Genomic DNA, 23,107 nt, shown 5'->3' with positions numbered 1-23,107 from the left:
AGTGAGGTTTGGGGTTATTCCAAGTGCTGTGCCAGGTGCCACCAGTCCCACAGGGGGTTCCTGACCAGTTCTTTACTGTGTCTGTCCAGTCTTGGCCTCTCCCAAGGGCACCTTCTCTAAACTATCTCATCACCAAATCACAGAATCCCAGAATACCTTGGGCTGGAACCCCCTCTAGACCAGACTGCTCCAAACCAAATCCAACCTGGCCTTGGACACTTCCAGGGATCCAGGGGCAGCCACAGCTTCTCTGGGAAATGCTATGTCAGGGTCTCACCACCCTCCCAGGGAACAATTCCTTCCCCAAATCTGAGCTATCCCTGCCCTCTGGCAGTGGGAAGCCATTCCCTGTGTCCTGTCCCTCCATCCCTTTTCCAAAGTCCCTCTCCAGCTCTCCTGGAGCCCCTTCAGGCACTGAAAGCTCTCACCAGAGCCTTCCCTTCTTCAGGCTGAGCAACCCCAGCCCTCTCTGTCTCTCCTTATTGGAGAGGTGCTCCGTGCCTTCCTACCCGTGTGACTTCCAGATATGTCCACAGAGAGGATTTATCTCTAGGTAAATCCAGATGAGAATAACTCAGTGGTCAATCCTGGACTCCTCCAGAGCAGAAATTGGGAGAAGAAATCATCCCTTGATCCTCTGGGTGTGTTTAGGCATTGGTTCTCAACCACCAGACCTTGGGAAAGCCACCTCGTTGCTCAGGGAAGAAACTCCTCAATTTCATGCTCGAGGAATTAGACAGCATTGCCATGGGACCAACATGTTAAATTAGAGCTGAACAGCCTCCATTCCCAAAATTCCCATCCCTGGAAGCGTTCAAGGCCAGGTTGGATGGGGATCTGAGCCACCTGGTCTAGTGGAAGGTATCTCTGGCCATGGCAGGGCAGTGGAACAAGAGGATCTTCAAGGTCCTTTCCAACCCAAACCATTCCATGATTTTATGAATGTGTTTGACAGGAGCTGGAAGAGGCTCTTTCATCCAAAATCCCTGAGGACTCCGATGGCTCTGGAGCCACCAGGCCTTGGCCACTTAAATTCCCAGTCTCCAGAAAAGACCACTGTAGCCAAATTGCTGGTTGGGAATGGCCTCTGGATGTGGACACACCCAGGAATTGTTTCAGAAAGTGGGGACTGGGCGTGTCCCAGGTGTCAGGGACAAGGAGAGGATTCCCTGGAATGGAGACTCCATGGAGCTGATCACCCATGCAGAAAACAGCCTGACTGAAGACCTACAGGTGGATGAGCCCCCTTCCAGGGATGTGACTCAGGAGGTCTGGAAAAGCCAGAATAAATCACTCCACTTGTCCCATATCCTCCCTTCACCAATAACCAGATTGGATTCCTATAAACAAGGTGGCTCATTCTTGATTTCCTCTGGGGAAAAACCCCTTCCCAGCTTCCTACAATTAGCAGCTTCCTTACAATTAGCCTTGCATCCCAAGGATTTACGCACTTTTGTCTTTCACAACCGCAGATTGGTGTCATTATCTCCTGACATCCCTTTGACTTCATCCCATATGGGATTTTGACCCTTGTCCCATGGCTGTGGATCCTCCAGGTGATGCATCCCCACCAGGGAAATGATTCCCTGTGGTTTCAGCCTCTGGATCCTCACATCTTTGGCAGCTCCAATAGGTTTTAAGGTGGAACAGAGGAATTTGGGGCTCTTGGCCAATCTCCCTCCCCTTTTAATCCTCCCCCCATTGCTGTCCTGACTTCACAGCTCATTAAATCCTGTTCTCCCACCCAGGGCTCTCCCAGATTTACTCTCTATGTTTTCTTCCTTGTTTTTTACCAGATCTCCTCACGTGGCTCTAGCTTGGAAAACCCACCTCAGAGTGTCTCTCGGGCCTCTTTGTACTGTGCTTTTTCTGCTGCCTTTGCCAAAGGATCTACCAATGCAAGGTGGGAACATCCAAGTTTATATCCATAAAATAAATCAGCTGGAGAAGGCATGGGATAACTTTGAATCCGTAGCCACAGAGAGAGGGGCTACAACTGTACATGAGAGATATTAAAGAGTCTGCCTTGTACTCAGACACCTCACTGGTACTGAATCTCAGACCACTGGCCCTGGAACACTGATCCAGCCTGTCCAGATCCCTCTGCAGAGCCTTCCTGCCCTCCAGCAGATCAACATCCCACTCAGTTTGGGAAATTCTGTGAAATTCCAGAGGGCGGTCTTGACCTCCTCATCCAGATCAATATATTTATTGATGATTGTTGCCCTGAAAACTCAGCTTCTGTTATTTTATTTTTTTTTTTTAAATATATTGGCCTGACCCCATCACTGATCCCAGGGGGACACCATTGGTGACCGGCCACCAGCTGGATGTGGCACCATTCCCCACCACTCTGTGCCTGGAATCCAGCCAGTTTTAAACCCAGCCAAGAGAGCACATTCCCAAGCCCTGGGCTTTTTCAGGAGAACGTCATGGGAAGCAGCACCAAAGGCTTCCCTGAACTCCAGGGAGATACATCTGCAGCCTTTCCCTCATCCTCTGGGCCAGCTACTTGGTCACAAAATGGACTTCAGGTCACATTGCACAGCAGTGACCTGGGCTGGACATTGGCTGGACATAAAAGCTCTGCAGCTCTGCTGTGGCCAGAAAGAGGTGACCGAGTGATAGGCACGTGACACACTCACAGTTGGTGGAGAAATAACTTTATTTTAGGTGTTTTGCAGATAACATGAACACACATTTCCTTATCTGGTCGCACTTGAGCTTTGTAATAAGATTAAAGCAGAAGCCATCATATGGCAAAGAGCTGCCATCAGCTCCCAGGGTGCTAGGTGCCCAACACACCCCACTGCCCCTGGTTACAATTCCTGTTATTAGGAGGGTGCTCCAAGGCTTTCTGTGGCCATGGGAGGCATCTTTGCTCCTCAAAATTTGTTGTTGACCACGATCCAGAGCACTCCGGCCGCTATGCCTCCGGCCAGCCCATAGCTGGACCTCACACTGCCTGCGGCGTTGACGTTGCAGAGGTCACTGCTGCAGCAGGAGATGTTCCTGTTGCCCACGTTGAAGTCCTGGTAGGATGTTTCACATGAGGAGTCACATCCCTTGCTGATGATGCTGAAGAGCCCCACAACCCCTGGGAGGAAAGCAGGACTGTGATTACAAGGATTCAGTACAAGCCAAGCCTGATGGAACCGAATAACGGGATGCTGTTCTTATCTGAGCTCGTTCTGTGGGATGAAAATTGGAATCACAGAATGGTTTGGGCTGGAAGGGACATTCAAGATTATCTGGTGGTTATTCCAAGCCCTGTCCAACCTTGCCTTGAACAATTCCATGGGTGGGGCAGCCACAGCTTCTCTGGGCCCCACCACCCTCAAAGCGAGGCATTTCATTTTAATATCCCATCTAACCCTGTCCTCCCTCATATGAAGCCAAATCCCAAACATCTTTGGTGCATGGAGCCTTTCAGCACCTGGGAAAGGGTGGAAACACGGCTATTCCCACTTCAAATGGCACAGTTACTGTTTGATTTGCTTCACAGCCCATTTTTTGGGCCATTTTTAGCAACTGCTTGTTACCAGCAGGTTTTGACCTCCAGCAGATTTGATCCATTCTCCTCCAGGAGATCTAAAATCCATTCTGTGCAATAAATAACAGAGTTCTACAACATCTTGGCTCTCCTGCATGTGAATGTCATGGATTTGCACATTTCCAGCTGGGATAATTCTTACTGGAGATATCACATCTACAGCCAGACAGAGAGGACCTTAAATGTGAGGTTTTTGGGGTTCTGTGCCCCAGGTCTGAGAGCAGTTCAGCTGTTGGCAAAAGCCAGATCTAGAACAGAAAGGTAAAATCCTAGTTTTTCAAGTTTCCCACAGACACAGAGATGAAATTTTGTCATTTTCATTGATTTCACCTCAAATCAGTGCCTCCTAACTTCACAGCCAGGCTGGACCACGCTCAGCCCCTCCCATTTTAATTCCTGTTTGCAATTACTGCAAAAAATTAACCATTGCCCTTGCAAGCAAATAATTTTTGTCGCTGTGAAAGAGAAATAAATATTAATTTTGTGCAGGGGATAGACATTTGCAGGCTGAGGTTTGCTGGCCCAATCCACCTGGAGTATCCAGGCTGGGTGAGCCTGGAGGAGGGGACACCTGAGGTGGGAAGATGTTTGGCCCCAACATCCCAATTAAGACATTTCCCACCCCTGCTTTTCCTTACGGATCACATCTGTCTTGCACACATCCTTCTCGCCACATTCCGCCTTCGTCAGGCACCTGGAGTTGCTGAGCTGGGATGTGCAGCTGTAGCACTGCAAAGAGGAGCCTGCAAGAGACCAAGAGGGGTTAGGAGAGGAATCAGGGAGTAATGGAATGGTTTGGCTCAGAAGAGACTTTAAAATCATCAAGTTCCACCCCTCTGCCATGGGAAGGGACAACGTCCACTAGCCCAGGTTGCTCCAAGCCCGATCCAACCTGGCCTTGGACACTTCCAGGGATGAGGTAGCCACAGTTTCCCTGGGCAGCCTGATCTATTTTTTTACCACTTTAATTATAATAATAATTAAGATTATAACTATAATCTTAATTATAGTTAACCTAAATCCACCCTCTTTTAGTTTTAAAAAATTAGCCTACATCTTATCCCAACAGGACCTCCTAAAAATTTATCCCCAACTCTCCTGGAGCCTCTCCAGGGACTGAAAGGGGCTCTGAGGTCTCCCCAGGGTTTTCTCTTCTGCAGGATGGACACTCCCAGCTCCAGAGGAGAGAGGTTCCAGCCCTTGGAGCACGGAGACCTCCATGGAGATGTCCATGGTCTCCTCTGGACTTGCTCCAGCAGCTCCACATCCTTCTGATGCTGGACCCCAGAACTGGACCCAGCCCTGCAGGTGGAGAACATTTCTACACTTCTCAGGTATCTTCAATCTATCTGAAGCTCTCCAGAGAATTCTACCGAGTGCTTGCACTGGGAAACAGGATCATTCCTGGGGATCCTCAAAGGAAGGTATCTCCTCTGCTATGGGGAAAAAAAAAAATTGTTTTTTTTCTTTTTTTTTTTTTTCCTTTTTTTTGTGGATAATAATATTCCTGTCTGAGGTGGAAATCAGGTTTGGCAGGTGCTGAAGATATTTTGGATGCAATCAGTGCAGTGAGGGAGGAAAAAAAAAGAGAGCAGATGGGCAGCTGAGCTTGAAGAGGATCATGGAATGGTCTGGGTTGGAAGGATCATTTCATCACATCCCTCTAGACCGAGTTTCTCCAATCCCCATCTGACCTGGCCTTGAGTGGGGGATGAAGCAGGAATTTGAAAAGTCTCTTCCAGCCCCTTGCCTCAGTTCTTAACTTTTTAACTTGCCTTTTTCACCACACCCTCCTAGAAATCAAAGTGCAAATGGCTTTCACCCCTCTCTGACCACCAGGTCATGCCCTGTCCCCATCCCTGGTGGAAATGTCACTCCAAAGGGGATGGAAATCAGTGCTGGCAGCACCTGCTGGGCTGCTCTGTGCATCCAGGAAAGGCAGGAAAACCCTGGCAGCTCCCAAGCAACCAGCCCTGGTGAAAAATTGTCCCCAGAGGAGTGAGTTTGTGGTGTAATTATCTGTTCCTGTCACTACTTGTGCCCCTGGGTGTCACTGGAGTCTTGCAATTGTCAGTTGATATAAATATATGTGTGTATATATATATATATATAAAAATGTATGTGTATGTGTATTTTCTTGAGCCCCATGACCACCAAACTTACATCACAAATCCCCCAACTCAATATCCTAATGCCTGAATGACTCTTTTAGGATGCTGGAAAGTCCTGTTTAGAAATTGGTGAGTGAAGGAATTAACCTGAGGCACAGAGGTCTCCCTCTGTCCAAGCCTCTCTGGTTTAAATGACTGAGGCATGAGGTGAGGAGCCAACCCCCAATTTGTCTGAGTGCTGCACTCTGTTCTCACATTGATTTGACTTTTAAAGCAATAAAAGTCAAATTTTGAGTGTTCTGATGGAAGCTGGCAGAGAGGAAGGTCTGAGGGCTGTGCAAGACCCTTCACAGCTTATTCCTTAAGCATCCTCTGCTGACTGAGCAACTGCTCAAATTTGATTTTTCTCTTCTCTGGTAGCAGGGAAAAGCTGCTTTAAACCCATTTTTTATCTCGCTGAGGCTATAAAAACCTGACATTCTCTATGCCTCACCCATTCACTCTATAAAATAACGTATCATGGCACTGTAATTTTTACTGTCCTACTAAAACTCTGGAAATCTGGGCAGCATCAGAGTCCACTTTTGAAAGGAAGAGTAAAAAAAAAAAAAAAAAAGTTGGAGGAAAACTTTGCATAAATGTTGTAATTTTGATAGCCTGGGAAGAAGGAAAGTAATCCTCCCACCCCACTTAGCCCCTCCCCTTCCCCCATTACTGTATGGTCTGGCATAAGAAAATTTGGATTTTGATTAATCCAGGATTCAGGATTTACCTTTCCCGGAAGCTGCTCTCCTCAGCACTCAGATCCCACCATCCCCAGGGCAGCCCTGTGCATTTTTCCCACTCAACACCCATCCGAAGGGAAATATCTTGGGATGACAACGCGCCAACATCTCCTCCCTCGTCGCCAAACCCGGTCACAAATCCTTCTTGCAGACTGCAAATCCGCAGGGAGGGATGCGGGGCGCATCCTCCGCGGGGTCTTACCTGAGTCCACGCACAGGAGCGCTCCCAGCAGGAGCACAAGGAAAGCCTTCATCTTGGGATAACCTCTCTGGGGCTGCCTCTCTGGGTTCTTTCCTCCCGGGGCAGGTTATATATCCTGGGAGGCCGGGCGTGCCCGCAAGGTCATCCCTGAGAAGGCACCTGAGGGAGCTGCTGGCAGGACCAAGGGAGGGGTTGCTTTGTGTGTTGGGATATTTGCCTTTGGTGCCTCTCCTCTTTCCCTGCCACCCTCTGGGCCACCGCTGCCACCCCCGCCTTCCCTCCTACCCTTGGGCAAAGTGCTCACAGGAGTGGAAAAAGCCCCAAATTCTTCCGAACAAGGCCGGCCTTATGCATTTCTTCTGAGCCACTGAGGGTGCAGTGGCACCCTGTGAACGAGGCTCTCCACCCCCGGTGCCACCCTGAGTGGAGCCATTGTGTTTAAACCGAGGACAAAATGTTCTTTGGATCAACAGCTCCGGGTATTTATCTGCCTGTGTGAGTGATACTCGTGATAACAAGGTATGTGGTGGGGAGGTATGTGGGCAGATTAAAAGTGCATCGGCCTTTCCAGGTATAGAGGAGTTCATTCGCCCTCGTTTGCATTTGTTTTCTGGTAAAAAGCAATGGCCAACTCTTATCTATTGTTGTTTGAAACCCAGAGAAAGGGACTTTGACCTGGATTTATTTGGCGTTTTGAGATGTTTGGTGATGGTTCTCTTTGTGTGCTCCTGTCTGGCACAGGCTGGGTGCAAGTTTGGGCACTTGACTCACAGCAGATGTGATATCAACAGCCTAGGCTTGTCCAAAAAATGCCACTTCTCTGTCACAGACGGGGTGAGTTCAGCCACATTCCAGCCTCGAGTGTGAATGTTTGCTCTCGTGGGTTGAGCAGAGTCCTCTCCCATTCCTCACATCCTGTGACCACTTCTCAGGACGTGCCAGGGCAAAAGAACACAGGGCTTTTTTTTGCTAAATTTAACCTTTAATTTTTATTCCCCCCCCCCCCCCCCCCCCCCCCCTTCCCGGGCTCTTGGGATTACTGCTGGGCATTTCTTTCTTTCAGGGATTTATTCCCATGCAGTTTAACTCCCAGACACTTTTCTAAATGGAAAGGAAGGTGTGCAGGTGGATCATTTATCAGTGGCTGTGGGATGAAGGGTAGAGACTAAAACTCCTGCCCTGATTTAGGCCAGAGGAGACTCTGTTGTAGGAGATGATTTGACAAATCCTAATTCCTCTGTGAGGATTTTAACCAATTCCACTTTGCACTCTTCTGTTTAAAAAATACCTAAAAAAACACGCCAACACCTTCTTTCTGTGTCTATTGGCTTCTGCCTCATCATAGTTTTACAGACCATATAATTTATAGCCAAGTTTTATGGATAAAAAAAGCCTTTATTTTTTCAGGCTGTGCACTTCCTCATTTAGAGGTATTTGAGGTTATTTTTCTTTTTTAATCCCTTAGGACTGTCCCTGTAGGGTTTGGCTTTTTGTGGTAAGGAAGAACAGGGCCAAGGGGGAAAAACCCTCTCCCTATCAAATCCACCAGGGCCTGGAATTAAATATTTCTTCAAAAAAGCATTGATAAGGAAGAAAATCTCTTTCCATCTTTCCCAGTACCATTATTTTTATTCTTTTTCTAACATCAGCCAGAAAAGCTCAAAATTGGTGTTGCTGTGAGAGAATCTGACAGCTGAGAGCTCCTCCATCCCCCAGTCCTGCTTGCCTGAGGCTGTGCGAGATCCCAGGAATTCCTGTACTCTTACATAAACTGTTGATTCTCACCGATTTTTGGGAAATTGAAGTGCAATTCCTGCCCGACTCCTGAAGATGGCAAACATACCCCGTTATAATTCCACATGCATTAACACACAGTTATCCATAGGACTGGGTGTACGAGGTGGTGTTTTCTTTTCCTGAGGTTATAAAATTCCAAATTCATCTGCCTGCATGGAAAAGGCCATCAGTTCCCTCTGGGAATCTCACGGTGTCTGCAAAATCCCTTGGAATTTGTTTATTTAATACTATTTTTGCTGTCACTGCAGATTCCTGATAGAGACAGGTCTGGAGCTCTCTGTTTGGGAAGGGGGAAACAGGAGTTGATTATTTTCTCTATCCTGGTTCTGGATTATTTGCTCCTGCCCTGTGCCAGGCTGGGAAAATGGTGATGGATCACGGTATAGAGCGTGGTGTCATGGATCACATCGAGGAGCAGCCATGAGCTGGAAATTTGAGGAAAAAACAGTGAAAGGATTCCTGGAAAATCTGGACAGAGAGACATCAAAAGGAATTTTCTCCAATTTCGCGGTCAGATGTAGGGGAGCTTGTAGGAGGTCAGAGATCTTAGAATCACAGGGTCACAGAGTTATTTGGGTTGGAAGAGTCTTCAAGATGATCTCGTTCCACACCCCTGCCAGGGGGTCTAAACCCTGTCCAACCTGGCCTTGGACACTTCCAGGTGTGGGGCAGCCACAGCTTCTCTGAGCACTGCGTTGTTTTCTCAGCATGGTCGTGACTGTAACTCCTTTCCAGGATGTCCCGAAGTCCCTGTGTGTGGTTAAAATGGGCTCCAGAGGGAATTTTATTGTCTTTTCCATTCATGGATGGTGTTAACAGAGAGCTGATGCTGCCTGAAGTGCTGTTCTGCAAATCTGTGGGGTTGTGGGATGTTAGAGAAGGGATTTTAGTGACCAATTTTAGGCGTCCAAGTGGGAATTTCTAATGGCTGTTCACAGCCTCGGGAATATTCAGCTGTCCCAAATCAGAACGGGTGGGGAATAAATGAGATTGAGTCACCAGGTGGGAGTGAGGCAAATCTCATTAGAGACTCTTCTGCAAGGAGGGAAGCATGGATCCCAAATGAGGCATGGAGCTGGATAGGCAGGAAAACAGACGGATTGAGTAAGGGAGGAGAAAGATTTCAAGAGGAGGAGATGTAGACATGTTCCCAGAGATGGATGGATGGATGGATGATGGATGGATGGATGGATGATGGATGGATGGATGGATGATGGATGGATGGATGATGGATGGATGGATGGATGGATGGATGGATGGATGGATGATGGATGGATGATGGATGGATGGATGGTGGATGGATGGATGGGTGGATGGATGGATGGATGGGTGGATGGATGGATGGATGATGGATGGATGGATGGATGATGGATGGGAGATGGATGGATGATGGATGGATGGATGGATGGATGGATGGATGGGAGATGGATGGATGATGGATGGATGATGGATGGATGGATGGATGGGAGATAGATGGATGATGGATGGATGGGAGATGGATGGATGGATGGATGATGGATGGATGGATGGATGGATGGATGGATGGATGGATGATGGATGGATGGATGGATGGATGATGGATGGATGATGGATGATGGATGGATGGATGGATGATGGATGGATGATGGATGATGGATGGATGGATGATGGATGATGGATGGATGATGGATGGATGATGGATGATGGATGGACGGATGGATGGATGGATGGATGGATGATGGATGGATGATGGATGGGAGATGGATGGATGATGGATGGATGGATGGATGATGGATGGATGATGGATGGATGGATTGGATGGATGGATGGATGATGGATGGATGATGGATGGATGGATGGATGGATGGATGGATGATGGATGGATGGATGGATGGGAGATGGATGGATGACGGATGGATGGATGATGGATGGATGGATGGATGGGAGATGGATGGATGATGGATGATTGATGGATGGATGGATGGATGGATGATGGATGGATGATGGATGGATGTACGGATGGATGGATGGATGATGGATGGATGGATGATGGATGGATGGGTGGATGATGGATGATAGATGGATGGATGATGGACGGATGGAGTTTAGATTGGATTTTGGGAAGGAATTCCTCCTTTGAGAGTGTTGAGGTACAGGCTGCCCAGAGAAGCTGTGGCTGCCCCGTCTCTGGAGCCGTCCGAGACCACAACAGGACAGCAGAAGGCACCTGGTCCAGTGGAAGATGTCCCTGTCCATGGCAGGGGGCTGGACAAGGTGACCTTGGTGGTCCCTTCCCACCCAAACCATTCCATGATTCTATGGAAAACACACAGGTTGTCCCCTATCTCAGCCTCAAGTATTTTTTCCCCAGCTCCCAGCTGTTTTCCACTTTCTTCTGTCCTGGGATAGACACGAATGATGCTGATCCAGCAGCAGGAAAAAGTGATTCCAGCTGCTCCAGAGGTGCCCTTGGCTGCCAGCAGAGAGAGGTTCCAGCTCCTGGAGATATTAAACACTGTTCCATGTCCTGGCCCATCTCTCACTCCAAGGATTTATATCCAGGTTTGCTGCTCAAATGAGCTTCAGAGCACATGGATGCAAGGCTGGGATTCCTGCTGGAATTCCAGAGCCCAGCAATGGAGACTGGAGCTGCCATTAAGAGCAGGACATTGAGGGGGTGCAGGAGGTGTTTGGGTCTCTGTCACTGGGCTTCTCAGGGACCTGTGGCTCAAGCCTGCCGTTCTTTGTGCCTCTTTCTCCAGCACCATACAGGGTTTGGAATTCCTGCATTCCAAGAGAAGTTTTTGGGATCTGTGGGTGCACACGGGTACAACCCGGTTGCATTACAAAAGCTTAACAAGCAAGGAGTCTGCTTGACCTTGAGTATTTCTCCAAGGGTCTGGGCGCAGAGTGAAACATCCAGCGATTCCAATTCGGGATTTCTGAATTCCTGAGCCAGCGTGACCAGCCCTGGAGAAAAAGTTCACCTTCACATCCCACACATTCCTGGTGACAACCGTGAAATCAATGCAGGGCTGAAAATAGATCCCACCACGGTGCTGATCTTGTCAGTGGAGCAAGGAGTCCGATGGAGAAAATTCCAAGGGCTGCAGGGATTGGAGATTCCCATACGATGGTGCTGTTGCCACATGGCTGGAGCTCAACCCGCTCCCAGCGTGTGGGAGCAGCCCCAGATTGTTTGTTTAAAAATCTCAGCAACTTCAGAGCATCAAAAATGCATTTGACTCTCTCTTTTTTTTTTTTTTTTTTTTTTTTTTTGTTATTTTGCTAATTGCTGAGCTCTTCTGCTCGCAAAAGACTCAGGGTGTGGGATCCCTGCCAGCTCCTGCCGGCGATGCCTGGCACATCCTGGAGTTGTTTGCAGGGAGAAAGGGGAGAATTTTCCTGCACCCACACTTTGGAGTTGGGGTGAAGGGTGGGGAGAGCAGCCTGGGCTGGGACCACAAAGAGGTTCTGTGCTTCTTCTGCCCTCACAAAAACTTTCTGACTTTTCCCTTACCAGGCATTGCATCTTCCTGTGTACAAATGTGGCAAAATATTGGAAATACAGGCAGGAAACATGAATTTCCTGGGGTCACACAACAGATCTCAAACCAGGACCCTCAGCCAACCTTGATGAACATTTACTTCCACCAGAAAAATTAATTTTCCTGGACCCACAAGAAGCCACAGAATATGGACAGGGAAGAACCTGAGATTTCCAGTCCAGCTGCTGCAGGAGGAAACACAGGATCACAGAAAAATTTTAGGTGGAAGGGATCATCCCAGGGCAGGGACAGCTTCTGCCAGATCAGGTTGCTCCAGGTCCTGTCCAGCCCTGGCTTTGAATGTGGGGGGTAGAAAAGTTGTCTCCCCCTCATGCAAAGGTCATAAAATCTCCTTTTTTTGTCCATCTTGCCCTTAGTTTGTGGTCAGTCCCCAGAAGTGGTGGTGCTTTCCCAATATTAACAAGGCTTTGGGAAAAAAAATCTGCACAGAAGGAGCTCATCTCATGAATTTATGCATTGGGAAGAAGGTTTTCTTGAGGGATCATTCTTGTCAGGGCTTTTTTTGTGGCTTGGTTCTGAAGTTGTTGACAAAGTGTTGGAAAATAGGATTCTGTGGACAAAGAAGCACTCTGAAGAAATAATAAAGTTATTTGAAGTCCAGGATGGATTTTGGGATCAAACCCAGTTATGGAGAGCAAAGATCCATCTAAATCAGTGAGTCTCCACTCAGGACATGAAATTAAGACACAGGAGATATAGGATCAGTCCTTTAAAGTCAGGTTTCCTTTCTGTGGAGCAGATGCTCCTCTATTTACAGGGGCAGGAATTCTGATAACGCTTGTCTTTGTCCCTCTGCTTAGAACTGCTCCACTTTGTGTTAACTAATTACAAACTAATTGGGCTGGAGAGATGTGGTGGCATGAAGCAATTTGATTTTGATGAATTGGCAATTTCTTACAAAAACTATTTCATTAAAAAGTTGATTTTTTTTTTTCCCCCCCCCGACTGCTTTGTCAAATGCTCTGATGCTTAGGACAGCAGAGGATGAGTTGCACAAACCAGGAGAGATAATGGGAATTCTGATTAATATTTGTCATTTCCTCCTGGTTTAACTGTTTATCTGGAAAATCTTTTGGAAAAATCAACCCTCAGTTGCTTGAAGTCGTTAGGAATTTGCCAATTTGAAAGCGCAGGGGGGAATGGCTTCAAGGTACCCCTGATAAAGGGCAGGTTTAGATGGAATATTGGGAAGGAATTCTTCCCTCTGAGGGTGGGGAGGCCCTGACACAGTTTTCCCAGAGAAGCTGTGGTTTCCCCATCCCTGGAAATGTCCAGGACCAGGTTGGATGGGGCTTGGATCAGCCTGAGATAGTGGAAGATGCCCATGGCAGGGTGGTTGGAATGAGATGAGCTTTAAGATCCCTTCCAATCCAAACCATTCCAAGATTCCACGATATGCCCAGGGGCAGCCTGGTCAGAAGAGCTTGGAGCATTGTCCAACACGTCCTAAAGCCAAACCTGAATTTGATTAAACAAATTGGAGTCCCAGCTCCATTTTTTGGCTAAATCTTTACTGATTCCCAGGAGCTTGGCTGTTAAATAGGCACCACCATGCAGGTGGTTGTGTTTTGTCAGATTCTTAACAATAAATGGAAACACAAAAGGAAAAACAAAATCCTATTGTGTGATTCAGAGCTGCTCCCAGCAGTTCACTTTTGATTTTGTGGCCGGAATGAAATCATCCCTCTCAGCTCCCCTGGCAGGAGTCAAGGATCCCTTCCCCTGCCTGACCTTTGCAAATTGCACATCCTGCTGGGCCGTGACCTTTTCCAAGGAGCCACAGATCCCGAGCCCAGAGGTTTTGGAATCGATAGCGCAGCCAGCACTGAGCACGGAATTAACATCTGCCTTGTCAGTCTCTCCAGCCAAAAGTGGGATGCCAGAGGATGGCCAGGAATGTGTCTGGGATTAAACAGACCTGATAGGAAGGAAATGGGGGAGATGGATTTGCAGTCTCTGCAGCCCAGGCAAAGCCAAAGGGGTGGAATTTTCATTGAATGCCAAAATTATTTGGGTTGGAATGGTCCTTAAAGATCATTCCAACCCCTGCCATGGACAGGGACACATTCCACTATCCCAGGTTGCTCCAAGCCCCATTCAGCCTGGCCTTGGGCACTTCCAGAGATCCAGGGGCAGCCACAGCTTCTCTGGCAATTCCATTCCAGGGCCTCTGCACCCTCACAGCCAAGAATTCCTTCCCAATATCCCATTTAATCCTGCCCTCTGGCATTTTGAAGCCACTCCTCCTGGTCCTGTCACTCCATCCCTTGTCCCAAGTCCCTCTCCAGCTCTCCTGGAGCCCCTTTAGGCACTGGAAGGGGCTCTGAGCTCTCTCTGGAGTCTTCTCCAGGCTGAACATTCCCAGCTCTCCCAGCTTGGCTCCAGAGCAGAGGGGCTCCAACCCTTGGAGCATCTCCATGGTCTCCTCTGGATCTGCTTCAGCAGCTCCACGTCCTTCTGCTGTTGGACCCCAGAGCTGGATGCAGAATTCCAGGTGGGATCTCACCTGAGCAGAGGGAGGCAATTGTCTCCCTCAACCCGAAACTTTTGGAATGAGTGAAGCTGAAAATCACATTGTCTCCTCAATCCTCTAAGCTCCCAGTTATCTGTTTTTTTTTTCCTGCCTTTGGGCTCCTTCCCAGGATTTCTTCCTCTTTTGCTGAGCAAAAGGAATCATCAGGGGATGGATTTTCCTGGTGTCCACCTGGCTGCTACTTCCAGGAGTGTTTGAGGAGCTGAGATCCTTTTATGGGACCCTTCATTTTGAGGTTTCTCCTCTTTTTGACCAATTTTCACACAACATGAGGTTATTTCTAGAGCTTTGAGAGCTTTCTCCTAATTTATTTTGCTTGAATCTGGGCAGGGTGATGCCCAGTTAGATCCATGGGCAGACAGGTAGATGGACAGAGGGATGGAGCTGCATAAACCATATTTCCACAGACTAGGTTGAGACTTATGGAATTGTAGGAACAGCATCCAGAGGTGAATTTAAAAAGAAAAGAAACAGAAAAAATAAATAAATAAAAAAAAATCATCAAAATAAATGTCAAGGATCTCCACAAAATATCAAGATTGATATAATTGCTGGCCAGGGAATAGTAGGGATGGTAATGGGAGCTCTTCCTCCCTTGTGGTCCACAAATCCTGTGTGGATAAAAACAGTCAGGAGATTGGGAACATCCTGTTCCTCCCGTTTTGATGGCTCACATTGGATGGACCTTGGCTAATTTGTCTTCCCTGCACAAAGCAAGGTCGTTTGCTCTCACGGGCATCGCCGCCTGCCTTGAATTAATTCTCTATTAATTACTGGAATGATTTGAGCGTGGATAAGCAGCAGTTATTTTTAGCAGTCAGACTGATTAGACTTCGGAGAGAGCTGTCTGGGGAAGTTGTGGGGCTCCTGCTGCTTGGGAAGGGGAGAACAACCATTCCCAGTTGGATCAAAGGGTCCACCTGGGTCCTGAGCACCTTCTGACACCGCTCCTTAGTGGTTTCACCGGGAAAGTAAAAGATTTCATCCAATTTCCACCCCTGGAAGTGCTCAAGGACAGGCTGGGTGGGGCTTGGAGCAGCTTGGTTCTGTGGAAATTCCCTGCCCATAGCAGGGGTTGGAATAAAATGGTTTTTAGGGTCCCTTCCGACCCAAACCATTTTATTATTCCATGACGTCACCTGCAGCTGGCATCCCTGATGAAATACCCTCTTGAACAATGGTCAGGGACATCCTCCACACCTCCCGACCTTTTATTAAAGTTATTTATTCTCACTAATCCAGGTATTTCTTGTTTTCCTTGTCTGCCCTGCCCTGTAATAATTTGCTTTTTGCTCTGTGTAAAGAGAGCTGATGCACCAGTTCAGCTTGAAACTCACTTGCTTTTACATATTTCCGTGTGAATTCTCTTTTATTTCCTCCTCTACTTTTTTTTTTTTTTTTTTTCTTTTTTAATAACACTGTTTTCAGGCCCCCAAACTGTCTGGTAATTACCCTGCCTTTGATAAACCTTTCTATTAAGCACAACTTGTAAATACCTTGCCTGCTCTAACTGCATTCAATTCATCATAAAAGCTCTGGAAGCCTTTTGCTTTCCCTCTTTTGTGTGGAAAAAATGGAAACAAGAGGGAAATTCACTGTTATTTTCAGCAAGGAATTAAGAAAAAGACTTGGATTCATAGATTTTTTTTTTTTTTTTAAATTTTTAATTAATATGATTATTTAAACTTCCTTTTCCAGGATTATAAATCTTAACTCCTGGTTTATATATTCTTTTATTTGTTATATTTTATCCCTAGTGGGGTTTATTTTGATTTGGTTTGTTGTTTTTTTGTTTTTTTGTTTTTTGTTTTTTTTTCAGGGAATCAGAGACTGCTTTGGGTGGAAGGGACCTTTGAGATCATCTTGTCCCAACCCCCTGCCATGGGCAGGGACACCTTCCACTATCCCAGGTTGCTCCCCCCAACCTGACCTGGAACACTTCCATGGATGGGAAGGAATTTCCTTTCATCCTTCTTCCTTTAGGAGCACATGGCCTCGCCCAAACGCTGCTCAGGTGAGCTCCAGGTCAGTCTCCATCTCCAGGAGATGTCCAAAAATCCCACCCTGTGCCTGGCAACGCTGTCCAAACTCTCCTTGAGCTTTGTCAGGCTTGGGGCTGTGACCATCCCCTGGAGAGATGTTCCGGTGCCCAACCACCCTGGGGGGAAGAACCTTTTCCTAAAAGCCAACCTAAACCTCCCCTGACACAACTTGAGGCCGTTCCCTCGGGCTCTGTCACCAGACACAAGAGATCAGTGCCTGCCCTTCCCCCCAAGCTCCAGATCCAAGGAGGTCCCTCCTCAGAATCTTCCCCAGGCTGAGAAAACCAAGGAACCCAAAACTTTCCTCATCAAGCTTCCCCTCCAGAGCCCTCACCACCTTCGTGTCCCTCCTTTGGACAATTTCTCATATCTTTATATCATTTTTATGTTACAGTGGTGCCCAAAGCTGCCCACAAATGGATTCTGAAGCCTCCCCTCTTTCAGACCAACCAATGACTTGTGATTCCTGAAGGTCCTGGAGATCCCACCTGGAGCAGGACCTCAGAGGTGGAAATTCCCAGTGGAGATGCTCAGAACTATGAAAACTTTTCCTTTATCTCTCCTGGATGTTCACATTTAAATGAAAGATGCCTGTTCTTTATTTAAATGATCTTCTGAATGATGTTGTTGGAAAGTCTTGATCAATTTAAGAAATCCCAAAGTTTTGGGGGTGTTTTTTCTTTTCCACATCACAGTGGAGCAGAACAAAGTGGAACAGCTCCTCCACTGGTTTTCCTTCTGTTTTAAACCTTTTGTCCTGCCCAGGAAACAGCTCATTAACGTGACCTCATGGAAGGACCAGACCAAGGGAATGTTTGAAGGTTCAGCCTTTATGAAATGCTGTCTCTATTTCTCCTCCCCAGCCACAAGAGTTTCTTTTTTTTTTTCTTTTTTTTTCCTTCTCAGCCACAGCTCATCTTGGTTGCCTCCATGGATTTAATTATTATTTCTGGCAAAGCATGTGTCATTTTTTCACTTGTCACCAGCATTTTTCTCAAGCCAGGTTTAGTTAGCTGGAAAGTTCACATCGTGCTGCTCAGATTGACGTTTTCCATGTCTGGAAAAGCAGCAAATTTGCCAAAATATTCAGAAGAAAGTTACAAAACAATGAAGTTTGAATTGTTTTATTTGGTAAATAATGTTTGTGAATGTCTCCAACCGGGATCTTTTTTTCACCTGGAGAAGGCCAGGGAGGATTGGGTTTCACAGAAAATTTTGCCTGAATTTTTGTGGCAAATATTCCTTAAATCCCTGAGTGAAAAGTTCAGCCCAAAACCTATAAAATATAAAATATAAAACCTATATAAATATTTATCTTCCTAACTCCCACTGGTGGAAAGGTCTGAAGATTTGGACTGGAGGTTTCCTGTGATCTCCTGCAGTGCGTGGGAATGTCTGGAACATTCTGATTCCCGTTGATTTTAAATGCTTCAAGAATGGATCCCCTTTGGGTCAGAATGAGAGAATTAGAGTGGGTCAAAGAGGAAAAAATAATTTGAATTTTTCCCACTTTGATTTCCCAGGTCACTTTTCTCCATCAGGACTCTTTGGGGATTTTACTCAAGGGAATTCCTGCTGTTGGAAGGAGATGGAGCAAAAGTGGTTCAGGCTCTGTCGGGAATTCTGGTCCAGAGCTTGTCCCAGATGATTTGTGTTGCTTTTCCTGCAGTCCTTTTAAAGCTGGAGCTGGGAATGTCCCCCCTAAATCATCAGTGTGGGCCAGAAACGTTTTGGCTTTGGAGGTGGGAGCCAGTGCTGTGCTTTTCAGGCTCTGGAAGGTATTAATTAAAGCGGGTATTAATTAAAGGTGAATGATCCAAGACCTAGAGAAATGGGGGATGATCACAGAATCACAGAATCACAAAATGAGTGAGGTTGGAAAGGGCCACTGGAGTCATTTGGTCCATGATGGTGTCATTTTGCCTCATATATGGATATATTTATTTAAAATGAGCAGGATTTTATTTCCCATCTCAGTTTTTGGGTTCATGAAATTACCAGACAATCAACACAGTACATAAATCCCCTGTGCCTGCCCAGAGAAATGTAAAATCACTGACTTTAGGGCAAATATGTGTCTTCTCAGATGGCAAAGAAACCCCTGAGCTGTTCCTCACCCCTGTTCATGCGGAGGAGCTGACAGAGCTGGAAAATCAATTTGCTTTTGGTTCTGATTGAGAGACCATAGAGATTTGGGATGCTGGGCATGTGGATGATGCTGGAGAAGAGTGGGAAGGTGCTGCAGGTTGTTGCCCACCCCATGGATGCCAGGACATCCATGCTGGGGCAGGACAGCCCAAAGGAGCATCTTTTTCCCAAGGGGATGAGTCCTGTGACCCACCAGGAGTCCAAGATCCTCCTGCAAAAGCACTGCAGGGAAATCCTGTCCCTGAGTGTTCCCCAGCACTGATTTCACCCAAGGAATTGGTAGGAATTGCCTGAGTCTTGCAGGAAAAGTTACTTTGCAGTGGCTGATTGCACTCTCACAGATCCTGTTTTCCCTTGGAATCTCCTTGGGGATTGCTGTTCTCAGCACAGGCTTTTCTGAGAGCGCACAGTGATGGCTCCCACGGGGTGGGAGCTTTCTCACCCTCCAAAAGGGCAGAAAAACGTTTGAAAAGCATTTTTCAGGTTACACAGCCTCTGATTTTGTTTCCATCCAGCCCCTGAAGTCTGCAGGAGCAGCAGAGATCTCACCGGGGAGAAGGTCCAAGGAAACACAAGCTGCAGGAGCTGGGTAGGAACTGGGCCACTGAAATGGACTTGGTGATCTCAGAAGATCTTTTCCAGCCTTAAGGATTTTTGTTTCCATGATTTTTGCACTAAATGTAAGGAAGTTTCCACCTTCTCTCCCTTTCCTTTTGTATGGATTTAACCTCTTCTCCCTCCCTTTGCATTTCAATTTTTGCCAGTCCGGGACAATATTTGTGATGCACTTGCAGAGGTCACAGGGGAAAAGGATGGTGTCCAAGAGGGAAGGAGAGCTGGAAAACAAATTATCACAAGCACTGTGGTGGAATTCATCCCACCACCATCCCTGGGAATGTTAAAAAACCATGGATATGGCATTGAGGGAATGGTTGATGGTGAGCATCCTGCTGGGCCGATGGTTGGACTTAATAATCTCAAAAGTCTTTCCCAACCTCAGCAATTCCATGATTTTATGAATAATTTAATTTTCCCCTGATGGAATCAATGTGGAAAAAATTCAGGAGCCCCACCTTGAGAGAAGAGAGACTGGGCATTGAGTGTAGTCATTGGACTGGATATTAGGAAGGAATTCTTCCCTGTGAGGGTGGTGAGGTCCTGGAAGAGATTCCTCAGAGAAATTGTGGATGCCTCATCCCTAGAAATGTTCAAGGCCAGGTTGGATGGGGCTTGAAGCAACCTGAGATAGTGGAAAATGTCCCTGCCCATGTCATTGGAAATGGATGATCTTTAAGGTCCCTCCCAATCCAAACCCTTCTGTGATGTTTCTATCAAAAAGTGTAAACCCAGGAATATTTGGAAATTATCCAGGTGGGTTTTTCACCGTTATCTGTGCTTTGGTTTTTGCTCTTCAATGTTGTTTAATTGCTAAGAATGGCCAGGTGGAGAACTCATCCTGCTCAATATCTGCCTCGTGTCTGGTTAAAACAGAACAAATCTGTTTCATATTGAGATAAACTTCTGGAATTCACAAATATACAAAAGGCATGAATTAGATGGCGTTGTACAGTAATATCACATTTGACAGACAAATTGAAAGTTCAATTCTCCTTGAATTTTCCTGGAATTTGAATGAAATGCATGACGGGGATCATCTCACACCCACTGGAGAAAAATTGAGAGAGCAAATAAAAAGTGGAAAATAGGGCCCCTGGAGAAATATATCTGGGAACTATTCTGGAACACCTTTAATAGAGCCAGAATATACAATAGAGAAAGAAAAGGAGAAATAATTCTAAAAGGGAGAAGTTATGTGGGTTTGAATCCTCTCACTCTTTGTGACCTCAGCTCCTGAAGCAATCCATCTGAAAAACGTCCTGATAGGAATATTAATTATGGGTCAGCCTTTCAGGGGTGTGAGATCACAGCTGCTCTGATTTAGAATTCCTCAACAACTCATCCCAAAGCATTTTCAGGATTTTAGCTCACGAGGGGAAGGAATATTGTTTATGGAACCAGCAGATGCAGCTGGAGAACACCCTTGAGCTGTCAGGCACAGAACTCCCAAATCCGGTGTGAAATGGAAGCAGGATGCTTGAAAACAAGGAGAGATGGGAGCAAAACTGCTTCGAGTTATCTTCATGGTGTTAATTGGGGGGATAATTTGAGAGAAAAGAGAGATAATTTGAGGGGAAAGACATCTTGCACTTGAGGAGGGAGCAGGCGTTGGGAGGGCTGGTAAATGGTAAGGTCATTACCCTGTGGGTCAGAGAGACACAAGGAAAACAGATTTAGTGTTAATAGTTAGATTTGTTGGGACATTGAGGATCAGAGCAGCAAAACCTTGCCTTTGTCACCTGTCAGTGACAAAGCTGAGAATAAAACTGAGGGTCTGGAAGCTCAATCCATGGATCCTGGGGTTTCCCAGAATAACTGCAGCACTGTCACCATCGAGATAGTGATGTGTAACTCTTTAATTTGTTTTTTCTTCTCTCGATTCTGCTGCACTTCTTCTGTGTTTTTTTTTACTCTCGGATTTCTCAGTCCCCTTTGGGCTGAGCTCCTTTGGGATGCTCCTTCAAGGGGAGTCTCACTTATCTCAGTTCTTTGGGTTTGAAGAAAACTCTCAAGCTCTTTAGGATCTTGTTTCTCATATTCATTAGGATGCTATTACAAAACTTGGCAGGTCTCTCCAGACTATCTGCACAAGTTCAATTCACCTCAGCCTGGATCATTTTTCTCTGATGATACAAAATGGCCCTGAACCAGGCAGCCGCCTCATCTTTATATCAATTTTTACCCTATTAACTACAGACACGTGTCTTGTTTTCATATTTTAACAAATAAGTTTTCTATATCTACTTACGTAACTAAAACTGCGACTAACTTTCAACCAATCACTCTTTGTGCCTATAAAAACTGCAGAATTATGGAGAAGGAAGAAGAAGAGCTAAAAACCGCACCTTTTTTCCTCCATCTTGATGTATTAAACTTTCTAAAATCTGTATTTTTCACTTCAGTGGCATACTAAACATTCTATTACCTTCTACTTAATTTTTTACAAACCCAGGGATATTTTGAAGCCTTTCTGTCAGTGGAAAATGGGATTAATACTACTTTTTTTTTGAGAATAGGACAAACAGAGAAATGTCTCTCCATTTCTGGATTCCTACGTAAGGGAAGAGAAAAGCAGGTGCTGACAGGGGATGTAGGAAAGGACTTCAGGAGCTGCAGCAGGAATGCTGTTCCCTAATTCAGCTCCTTGGATCTGGTGCTTCTGGAGTGGGACACTCACAGTGATGTGGTTGGATGCTCCTGAGCCAGGGATGAGGATCTGAACTTGAGGCTTGTTTTTATCTTTGTTGTCCAAATCAAAAATTCACTCTGCCACGTTCAGGATTGTGCCCTCATCTCCTCGTTTGACCAGCATCCCCTGCACAACAAATCCTGCTGTACCTTCCTTCCTGGGCACACGAGAACAGGGAATCATTGGAAGGGGCTTGAGGGATCGTCCAGTTCCAATCTCTGCACCGTGGGCAGGGGAATGCAGAATCCTGCAGAACCCTACATGCAGGCTGGAGAACAGATCCAACCATGCTGCGAGCAGGAAAACATGAAACATCAGGATATGTTGTTCTGGAGGTGATAACTGCTGCCTCTAACATCTCTGGAGGAGATAAGGGGCAGGGCCATTAACTGGAACCAAACTGGTTCCAGTTCTAGGGTTGCCCTGACTAGGATTGGCTCAGTGCTTCACTTCCTGGCTGTAATGTGCCTCTCCAACCCTTCCAAACCTATCTAAAATATCATTTAGGTATAACTTTTCCCTGTTATCCCAGGGAATTGTCTGCCTTCCTCATCTTCAAGGTATTTCAGGCAGGACATCCCCTGGAAATGAGTCAGGGAGCATTTCCATGCCAGCACCAGTATTTTGAGACAAAAAGCCAATAGAGGGAGAAAGAACTTTCTTCTTTTCCTCTACACAGGGAGCTTAGGGTGGAGCTGTGGGGATTCTCCCTGGAGACCTGGCTTTGCAGCCATCCTTTTATCCCGCTTTTTGTGATCTCCCATCACGAGTCAGTCCTGATTTAGCTGTTACAGAGAAATCTGCTGCCAGTTGAAGACTTAATTGCAACAAAGGCATTCAGCAACGTGGGCACTAATGAGCTGGGGTTCAGATATTCCTGACTTAATGAAAACCAAGGAAAGGCTAGCCATGGGCTCCGGGCAGTTCTGGATCTCATGGAGGAAGAATTTTCTCCTGGATAGTTCATTAATAAAAGGAGGGTAGAGGAGAGTGGCTCATCACCATCTGTCAGTGGAAGCTGGAGCCCAGCCAGGAGAGCCAGCAGTTAATTAGGAATGAGAGCTGCTTGCTTTCACAGACA

The 23,107-nt window shown here is 46.5% G+C and overlaps 1 protein-coding gene and 1 long non-coding RNA gene across 3 annotated transcripts; one reads left to right on the top strand and one right to left on the bottom strand.

Annotated features, from left to right (window-relative positions):
- Positions 1-2,647: 2,647 nt before the first annotated feature.
- LOC131575119 (prostate stem cell antigen-like) lies at positions 2,648-6,892 on the bottom strand. The gene is made up of 3 exons (XM_058830167.1): positions 6,652-6,892; positions 4,192-4,296; positions 2,648-3,097 (listed from the first exon to the last, which is right to left on the bottom strand). Exons 1-3 carry the CDS (start codon positions 6,701-6,703, stop codon positions 2,886-2,888), a joined length of 369 nt encoding a protein of 122 aa, XP_058686150.1. The 5' UTR covers positions 6,704-6,892; the 3' UTR covers positions 2,648-2,885.
- Positions 6,893-6,955: 63 nt separating this feature from the next.
- LOC131575159 (uncharacterized) lies at positions 6,956-17,462 on the top strand. 2 transcript variants are annotated; one of them, XR_009276719.1, is made up of 4 exons: positions 6,956-7,170; positions 7,393-7,485; positions 16,349-16,554; positions 16,966-17,462. It is a non-coding gene; the product is annotated as an uncharacterized LOC131575159 (long non-coding RNA). The 2 variants fall into 2 exon arrangements; XR_009276718.1 differs by lacking the exon at positions 7,393-7,485.
- Positions 17,463-23,107: the final 5,645 nt, after the last annotated feature.

The sequence above is a fragment of the Poecile atricapillus genome, chromosome 2 (genome assembly GCF_030490865.1).
Source record: "Poecile atricapillus isolate bPoeAtr1 chromosome 2, bPoeAtr1.hap1, whole genome shotgun sequence".
Lineage (NCBI taxonomy): Eukaryota > Metazoa > Chordata > Aves > Passeriformes > Paridae > Poecile > Poecile atricapillus.
Note: the sequence above shows the minus strand (reverse complement) of the source record. Positions and strands in the feature narration are given on the sequence as shown.